The 8,964-nt window shown below is 63.5% G+C and overlaps 1 protein-coding gene across 3 annotated transcripts in view; it reads right to left on the bottom strand.

The window, feature by feature from the left end:
* Positions 1-623: 623 nt before the first annotated feature.
* Positions 624-8,964, bottom strand: part of DTNB (dystrobrevin beta) — a 159,247-nt gene continuing 150,906 nt past the window's right edge. For all 3 annotated transcript variants that reach the window (XM_066180189.1, XM_066180191.1, XM_066180192.1), the window contains 2 exons: positions 4,280-4,314; positions 624-1,661 (listed from right to left, as the gene is read on the bottom strand). In XM_066180189.1, coding sequence (XP_066036286.1) covers positions 4,310-4,314 — 5 coding nt within the window. In that variant the 3' untranslated portion in view covers positions 624-1,661; positions 4,280-4,309. The remainder of the gene's footprint in view (positions 1,662-4,279; positions 4,315-8,964) is intronic.

The following is an 8,964-nucleotide window of genomic DNA, read 5'->3' as shown; positions in this document are numbered from 1 at the left end:
AGCTGGCGTGTGCCCCAGCCTGTGTGCAGCCCAGAGGGCAATTAAAAAGGGGGTTAATTACCTCCCTAAGTGTCACCCTCGGGTGACGTGTCACAGCAGCCTTCCCTAACCCCCTAATCCCGCTGTCCCCGGTGTCAGGGGTGCTGGGGAGGCCCTGCAGCCTCCTTCCCGTCAGCTCCAAGCCGTGGATCCCGCCAGGTTTTCAGCACAGAGCCCAGCTCTGCTGTGCCACCCCCCTGCCCTGGCAGTGCCTCCTGCCTACAGGAGGTGCTGGGAGACCCCCCCAGCCCCTCTCGGCTCTGCCTGGGGGGACACCCCCCGACTCCCGGGCAGCTGTGACACCCCCAGCTCCTGGTGGCCGCCACCCCCCAGCCAGGCCATCAGGAGAACATCCCCATTTTTCCCAGCTTGGACCCGCCATGCAGCCGAGGACGCCGCACGCCGGAATGCAGCAAATCCAGCTGAAAACCCACGCGGGGCTGTCCCCGTCTCTGTCCTGCTCCCCACCTCCCCATCCTCGCCCCCATTCCCATCTCCCCATCCCTGTCCTCGCTCCCATCCCATCTCCCATCGCTCTCCGTGTCCCCATCCCTGTCCCCCCCTCTCCCCGCCGCAGCTGCCGCTTGGCTCCAGGTTCTCGTGGCTCCCCTCCCCTCCTGGGCGGCTCGTTCCCGACATTTCCAGCACACGGAGCCTGTGGCCACCAGGGTGTTTATTGTCCCTGCCCCGCGGCCGGGCCTGTGAGCGCGTTCCGGGGAGCGGCAGAGCCGGGGCTGCCCGCAGGGTTCCCGCTCCCTTCATCGCCCACCCTCCGTAAATATTTATCGATGCAGCGGGGCCCTCGGCTCCTTCCACTGAAAATAACCTTCCCAAGCGCCGCGGGGAGGAAGTGCTGGAAGCACCCCTGGCTGGGACTGGTGGCCGTGCTTTGGGAGGGTGATGGAGCCCAGTGCGGGTCGGGGGGGAGCTGCCCACCACCCCCCCCCGCTCCCTTATTTCCCGAATTCCCACCAAAACCGAGCCCAGCTCCCGATGCTGACGCTCCTCTCAGCCTGGCCGCGCTCCTCCCTCGGTTCCCTGCTCGGCATGGGAACGTTCCCAGGGCCGGGAACACCAGAGGCTGGCGGCCCCCACGGCCTGCACCCCACCCCGGGAGGACACGGCCTCGCGGCCGGCCCCGGGTGGGTTTTTAAAGGCTGAAGCCCCTCCGTGCCGTGCAGGAGCGACCCCGGCAGGGCCCGACCCCTTCTGTTCCATGCGCAGGGAGCGACGGCCAGCCTGGGCTGCGCCGCTGGCACTGTTCGGGAGGAGAGTGGGATGGAGCAGCACACAGAGCGGGAACGGCCACCAGCAGGGTCCTGGCAGGGGTGGGGGGTTCTTTCTGCTGTTGTTTTTTTAAGCCTCCCGTGAGTGGCTGAGCCGGGCGGGGCGCGGTCTGGTCACCGTGAGCAAACACACGGGGGGAACATGCAATGACGGCCTGGGGGCAGCGCCCGCGGGGAGGAGAATCCTCCGGGAGAGCTCCGGGCGGCGCCGGCAGGGCCGCGGTGGCTGCAGGTGGGGGACATCGGTCACAGTTGCACGATGGTGATGGATGGGCTGGAAGTGCCTCTTCCCAACGCGGGGGAGACGTCCCTCGATCGCAAGCGCAACCTCCGAGCCTGCGGCACCAGAAACCCCGTCAGGACCCGCAGAGATCCCACAGAAATCCCAGAGAGATCCCACAGAAACCCCGTCAGGACCCGCAGAGATCCCTGAGAGATTCTGCAGAAATCCCAGAGAGATTCCGCAGAGATCCCACAGAAACCCCATCAGGACCCACAGAGATCCCAGAGAGATCCCAGAGAGATTCCACAGAAATTCCAGAGAGATCCCACAAAAATCCCAGAGAAATCCCGCAGAGATCCAACCCGCCCCAGAGGCACCAGTGCTGGGAGCTGGGCAAGGGGCTGAGCCTGGAGAAAAGGAGGCTCAGGGGGGACCTGGTGGCTCCGCACAACTCCCGGACAGGAGGGGACAGCCAGGGGGGGTCGGGCTCTGCTCCCAGGGAACGGGGACAGGACAAGGGGAAATGGCCTCGGGCTGGGCCAGGGCAGGCTCCGGTGGGACAGCAGCAGGAATTTCCCCAGGGAAAGGCTGCTCAGGCCTTGGCAGTGCCCGGGGAGCTTTGGAGGGGTTTAAAGCCCTGTGGACGTGGCACTCGGGGACAGAGGTCACCGGTGGCCTGGGCAGTGCTGGCGTTTTGGGCTCCGTGACCCCTGAGCAGCCCTCGGGGTGTCCCTGCCCAGCTCCAGCCAGAGCCGAGGTGTGGCACCCCCAGGAGTGTCCTGCTGACCCCAGAGCTCCTCCCCCGGGCCCAGGGCAGGTCCCCAGGCCGTGTGGGGACCCAGGGGACTCTGCAAGCCAAGGTCAGGTCGGGGCAGGGGACTTTGCCCCCCCAGACAGGATCTGCTGGCTGAAGGCCCCCGGTGATCCCAAGGGTGGCCAGAGCCACTGGCCTGGCGTGGCTGGACACCACGAGAAGGGTCAGGAGCACCCCTGGTCCCGGCACACACATGGGACCGGGAGCACCTGGAGGAATGACAGGGTCCCCGAGGTCAGGAAACACCTCCCAGGTCACCAGGTCCAATCCCCGCCTTGTCCCCAGCCCAGAGCACCGAGTGCCACCTCCAGCCCTCCTGGGATACCTCCAGGGCCTCCAAACCTCCCTTTCCAACACCTGACCGCCCTTCCCACGAGGGAATTCTCCCTGGTGGGAGGGCCACCACAGTGGGAAGGATTGTTTTTGCTTTTCTTTTGTCTTCTTCTGTAGGCTCAAGAAGCCTGACTGGTCCTTCTCTCTCATTTTCTCTGTGGTCTCTAACTCAGAGCTCATCAGCTGCTCCTGGGGGCTCCAGGGGGGAAATTGGGGTCTCCCCCTGTCCAGTGCAGCACTGGGGGGTGGCAGGATCACTCCCATCCCCTTCTCCAAAGCCACGAGGGTTCCAGGGATGCGAGGAAAAGCCCCAGCCCGGCTGCCCGCGCCGCCTCCCTCTGCAACGCTGCAATTCCACTCCTCCTTCAGTTACCAGATTGTTTCCCAGATGAGGCAGGACTTGAATTTCTAATGTAAAAACCGTCAGGAACCTCCTGAGCCCCTCTGGGGCTCTCTCCTTGCGCTGCTGGAGCGGCCGGGGGGTGGGAAGGGCAGGTCCCCGTTGTCCTCCTTTGCCTGCAGAGGAGCCTGGCTGGGAACCGGGTTTATCCCACAGAATTGGGGTCTGGAGCCACCACTGGCTCTCCTGGCCCAGGACCACCCCGGGCTGGGGCTCAGTTAAAGCCGAAGGACTTTCTCCTGCCTGCTCCCTGCAGTCACCCAAGCTGGTCCCTGCCGTCCCCATCCCCTCCCGCTGCAGCCTGGAGCATCCATGGGAGGTTTTCCTGCCAGGAGAACTCTGCTCCTTCCTGCTGGGAACGGGGAGTGATGGGCATTGTGGCAAACTTCCAGCGAGCGAGGAAACCTGACCACCGGCTGCTCCTCCTCCTCGCAGCTTTTCAGGTGGGGAGATAAGGATCTCCCTGGAGACACTCCGGGCTCCAGCCCTGCCCCTCCTGCCCTCAGCTCCACCTGTCTGTCTGTCTGTCTGTCTGTCTGTCTGTCCATCTGTTGTGCCTTGTTGTTAACTGCAAGGCCCGGCTCTCCGAGGGGCGGACACGGTGGTTTTGGTTTGTCTGCACAGTGTCCATCACCACGGGCTCCTGTTTCCTGCCTGAGGCCTCTCCTTACAGAAGTGACGATAAAACGGGAGATAAGGCTGGGGGAGCTGCGGGTGACCGTGTTTTCCCACTCTGGGGAGAGCTCAGAGGCCCTGGCAGGGCCTGAAGGGGCTCCAGGAGAGCTGGAGAGGGGCTGGGGACAAGGGATGGAGGACAGGACACCGGGAATGGCTTGGAGCTGGAGAAGGGGAGATTTAGACGGGATTTTGGGCAGGAATTGTTCCCTGGCAGGGTGGGCAGGCCCTGGCACAGCTGTGGCTGCCCCTGGATCCCCTGGCCAGGGTTTGGAGCAGCCTGGGACAGTGGCAGGTGTCCCTGCCCATGGCTGGGGTGGGATTTAAGGTCCCTTCCCACCCAGATCTGTGGAAAAGATCCTTCTGGATACAGCAGAGGGATGGGCAGCTGGGGACCTTCCTGGTGCAGAAACAGGAGGTGACAGGAGGTGACAGGAGGTGACAGGAGGTGACAGGAGGTGACAGGAGCCCCAGGAGCTGCTGGAGGTGGCACATCTGTCCAGCCTTACCTGAGCTGCTGTCCAGCCTGCGGCCCCCTCCTAACCTGCAAACAGGGAAGAGCAGGTCAGCATTTCCTTTCCCCCAGAACGAAGGACCTGCCCCCAGCCCTCCCTGCCCCGGTGGGGGTTCCCCCAGGACTGCACACCTGGACTGGCACAGCCAAGTCCTCCGTAGGTCCAGGCAGGCGGGAAGGCGCTCCCGATCCCCAAAGGGCAGAAATCCCAGCGTGGGGTGGGCTGGGGTGGCCCAGGCCGGGCTCTCAGGGCAGGGAAAGCTCCACAGGCTGCTCAGAACCTTCTCCCAGGAGCCCTGAGGGTCTCCAAGGGTGGACATCCCACAGCCTCTCGGGTCAACCTGTGCTTCACCAGCCTTGGGGTCAAAAGGTACTTTTGGTGTCCCAAGAGAATTCCCTTTATCCCGGCGCGTGTCCCTTGTCTTCCCTCCAGGCACCTCGGGGAAGATCCCGCCTCAGTTTCCCTGAGGCTCTTCCCAGGAGTTTTTCACATGGCCCTGCTCTGATCTCAGGCTTCCCAGGTGTCACCTCCACCCCTGCCACCGTCCTTCCCTGTCCCTCGTGTCCTGGGGAGCTCGGCTGGGCCCAGTGGGGGCAGGACAGTCCCCTCCTCGCCAGCAATGCTGTGCCAGGAACCTCTGACCCTCGCAGGGACACTGCTGCGGGGTCACCTCGGTGTCCCCAGCCCCAGGCTGTCCCTGGGTGGCCCCCAGGCTGTCCTGGCACCTGGGGGTGTTCCCAGGGCTCGGCCCTTTCCCTGCTGAGCTGCAGGAGCTGCTCACAGGGCGTTTCTCCAGCCTGGTGAGGTCCCAGGGTGTCACCCAGCTCGGTGTCACCCCAAAGCTGCCAGGGATGGTCCTCTGGGGACGGGGGCATGCAGGACCTCAGTGTTGGCCGGGACGGGCAGGCGCATTCCATGGAATCCCAGAGTGGTTTGGGTGGGAAGGGACCACCCAGTGCCACCCCTGCCATGGGCAGGGACACCTTCCCCTGTCCCAGGGACACCTCCCACTGTCCCAGGCTGCTCCAAGCCCCAATGTCCAGCCTGGCCTTGGGCACTGCCAGGGATCCAGGGGCAGCCACAGCTGCTCCGGGCACCCTGTGCCAGCGCTGGAATCCCACTTCTAACTGGGAGACGTCACGGATCAGAAAACTCTGCATTTCCCCCAGCCTGAGCAGAACCCTGCTCCTCAGCCCCTCTTCCAGTGGTTTCAGGGTTGTAAAATCCAAACGGTCGGCGCAGGAAGGGACGAGGACGTGGTGAGCCCCAGGTGATGCCATCCTTGGCTCATGTCCTGGCCACCAAGAGGAAGGTGGTGCCTGGGGGGACAGGCAGCAAGACCCCACAGACAGGGACTGCAGGATGGGCCTGGCAGGGCTGGTCCCACCTGGAATGACACCTGCCAGAGGGGAAGGTTGAGGCGGAGCTGCCACGGCATGTCACCCAACACGGACAGCGCTGCATGGAGGAGGCTTTGCCAGCTCCCAGCCGTGCCCTCCGGAGCCTGGAGACCTCGGGGACACCTCTGGAGGTGCTGCTTTGGGATCCCAACCACGCGGGATGGGGAATCCTCCCAGAGGATTTTGTCCCCCAAAGCCGCCCCTGCTCCATCCAAGTCAGCCTCTTCGGCAGGGAGTGGAGTGCTGGGGTGGATTAACTGGGAATAAGATAAAGAAATAGCAGGGAAATAGGAAATGGCTGCATGAAGAAACTTGTGAGGAAGCCCAAGGACGGTGTCGTCCCTCGGAGCGGCTTTAAATCAAAAGCAGGTGCCTTTGGGATGGATATTGGGAAGGAATTATTCCTCGTGAGGGAGCGGAGGGCCTGGCACAGGGTGCCCAGAGCAGCTGGGGCTGCCCCCGGATCCCTGGCAGTGTCCAAGGCCAGGCTGGAGCAGCCCGGGACAGCGGGAGGTGTCCCTGCCCATGGCAGGGATGGGATGGATGGGCTGTGAGATCCCTTCCCACCCAAACCATTCCAGGATGATTCTCTGGCAGAGAACTCGTGGCAGCGGAGTCCCTGTGAGGAGCAGCCTCTCCCTTTTCTGTGTGGGTGCAGGAGCTGGGGAACACCTGAGCTGCTTTTTCCTCTTGCCCATCCCAGATGGGAGAGCGCTGCCAGGCCGGGGCTGCTCCCAGAGATGAACCTGGAGCCAGGGGCCAGGCAGCTCCTGGAGCTGGTAACCTGGCCTCTGATGTCACCCTGGTGTCCCCACGCCCCGGTGCAGCTCCCCCAGCCCACCCTGCAGGGCTGCACTTCCATATCGATCATTCCTCGATTTCCCTGCCAGACGTTTACCTCAGCCACTCTGGGACTGGGAGGAAGCGCTTTTTTTTTTTTTTTTCCCTGGCAGGGAGAGTATTTACATTCCACACGGAGCCTCTTGGACCCAGTTCTGCTCTTGGACACGGCTTCGTGCTGCCGCGATGAGTAACGGGGAGAGCCCGTGCTCCATCCCTGCTCCCATGCCCCAGACCCCGCGCCCCTTCCCCTGATTCCCATGCCAGACACCATGCACGCCTGGAAAAAGCCACGCGGGTCATCTGGCAAACATCTCAAATATTCCAGTGCTGAGGAATGTTCTGGGGCAAAGGGGGAGGGGGGTCCTGAGACTTGGAGCCCAAAACTCTGCAAACTCCTGTTGGGGCCGAAATCGAACTTCCCGCGCTCCTTCCCACCGAGTCCAGGCGCCGGTGGGCAGAGGAGCAGAGCAGCTCCAAACACCTGGCTGCTCTGCAGGAGGCAGTGGATGGGAAGAGTCGGGAAAAACGAGTCCTTCTGGGAGGAATGCTGCAGCGGCTGAGCCAGCGGGAAACGTGTGTGTAACAAACCCGGGCTCCAGAGTCCCGGTTTGTTGATGCTGGAATCGGGTTTGGCTCCGGCGAGACAAACGCCGGGGCCCATTCACGCCCGGCCAAGGCTGCTCCTCGCCTTTGGGTTGGAAACGTCGAAAGCAGAAGCCAAGTGAGCCCTGAGCGAGGTGCTGCCCCTGGCAGGGTCTGCGAGGAGCCTCCTGGTGGCTCCTGGAACGGGAGGTGAGGAGCAGATCCTGGCATTCCCTCCCTCTCGCTGCCCTGCTCCGGTGCCTGAAAACCCGAGGCCATGAGGATCCCTTCCAGCTCCGGGATAACTGCAGTGGAGCGCGCCACGGGTTCCTCAGCACACGGGGGAAGGCCAGGGGGAGAGTGGGGACACAGGGATCAGAGGGACACAGGGATCAAAGGGACCTCGTGTGACACTGACAGCACTGCCTGGGTGGGAACCCCATGGGCACAGGGACACTTGTCCAGCCAAGGTCACCATGGGATCCCCATGGGCACAGGGACACTTGTCCAGCCAGGGTCACTGTGGGATCCCCATGGGCACAGGGACACTTGTCCAGCCAGGGTCACTGTGGGATCCCCATGGGCACAGGGACACTTGTCCAGCCAGGGTCACTGTGGGATCCCCATGGGCACAGGGACACTTGTCCAGCCAGGGTCACTGTGGGATCCCCATGGGCACAGGGACACTTGTCCAGCCAAGGTCACCGTGGGATCCCCATGGGCACGGGGACACTTGTCCAGCCAAGGTCACCATGGGATCCCCATGGGCACAGGGACATTTGTCCAGCCAGGGTCACCGTGGGATCCCCATGGGCATGGGGACACTTGTCCAGCCAAGGTCACCGTGGGATCCCCATGGGCACAGGGACACTTGTCCAGACAGGGTCACCGTGGGATCCCCATGGGCACAGGGACACTTGTCCAGCCAAGGTCACCGTGGGATCCCCATGGGCACAGGGACACTTGTCCAGCCAAGGTCACCGTGGGATCCCCATGGGCACAGGGACACTTGTCCAGCCAAGGTCACCATGGGATCCCCATGGGCACGGGGACACTTGTCCAGCCAGGGTCACTGTGGGATCCCCATGGGCACGGGGACACTTGTCCAGCCAAGGTCACTGTGGGATCCCCATGGGCACGGGGACACTTGTCCAGCCAGGGTCACCGTGGGATCCCCATGGGCATGGGGACACTTGTCCAGACAGGGTCACCATGGCATCCCTGTGGGCACAGGGACACTTGTCCAGCCAAGGTCACCGTGGGATCCCCATGGGCACGGGGACACTTGTCCAGCCAGGGTCACCGTGGGCAGGGGCTGAGCAGGTGACAGTCCCACCACTCAGAGATGTCACTGTCACCTGGTGACTGCCCCACTCTGGTTCTGTCTGATCCAGCCCTCTGAGGTGATTTCTCGCAGCACCTGGAGCAGCTCCTCCTCCTCCTCCTCCTCTCACACATTTCCCTGTGTGACCTGTGCTGAAGGGAAACATCCCTGGAGGCCGAGCCCAGGATGGGACTGTCACATCGGCCCCTGGCAGACGTTGGGGACAGTGACTGGGGCTGGCAGGGGACGTGTGCCAGGGCACAGCCACAGCGCCAGCGAGGGGACGGTGCCACCAGAGCCACCTGCAGCTGGAGCCACCTGATCCAGAATAACCACCTGATCCAGAGCCATCCACCTGCACCCAGAGTCATCCACCTGATCCAGAGTCATCCACCTGCACCCAGAGCCATCCACCTGATCCAGAGTCATCCACCTGCACCCAGAGCCATCCACCTGATCCAGAATCATCCACCTGATCCAGAGCCACCTGATCCAAAGCCACCTGCACCCAGAGCCATCCACCTTATCCA

This window comes from Chamaea fasciata, unplaced genomic scaffold, assembly GCF_029207755.1.
Source record: "Chamaea fasciata isolate MVZ Bird 193981 ecotype frontalis unplaced genomic scaffold, bChaFas1.0.hap1 SCAF_3, whole genome shotgun sequence".
NCBI lineage: Eukaryota > Metazoa > Chordata > Aves > Passeriformes > Sylviidae > Chamaea > Chamaea fasciata.
The sequence above is the reverse complement of the archived record's forward strand: the minus strand, read 5'-3'. Positions and strand labels throughout refer to the sequence as shown.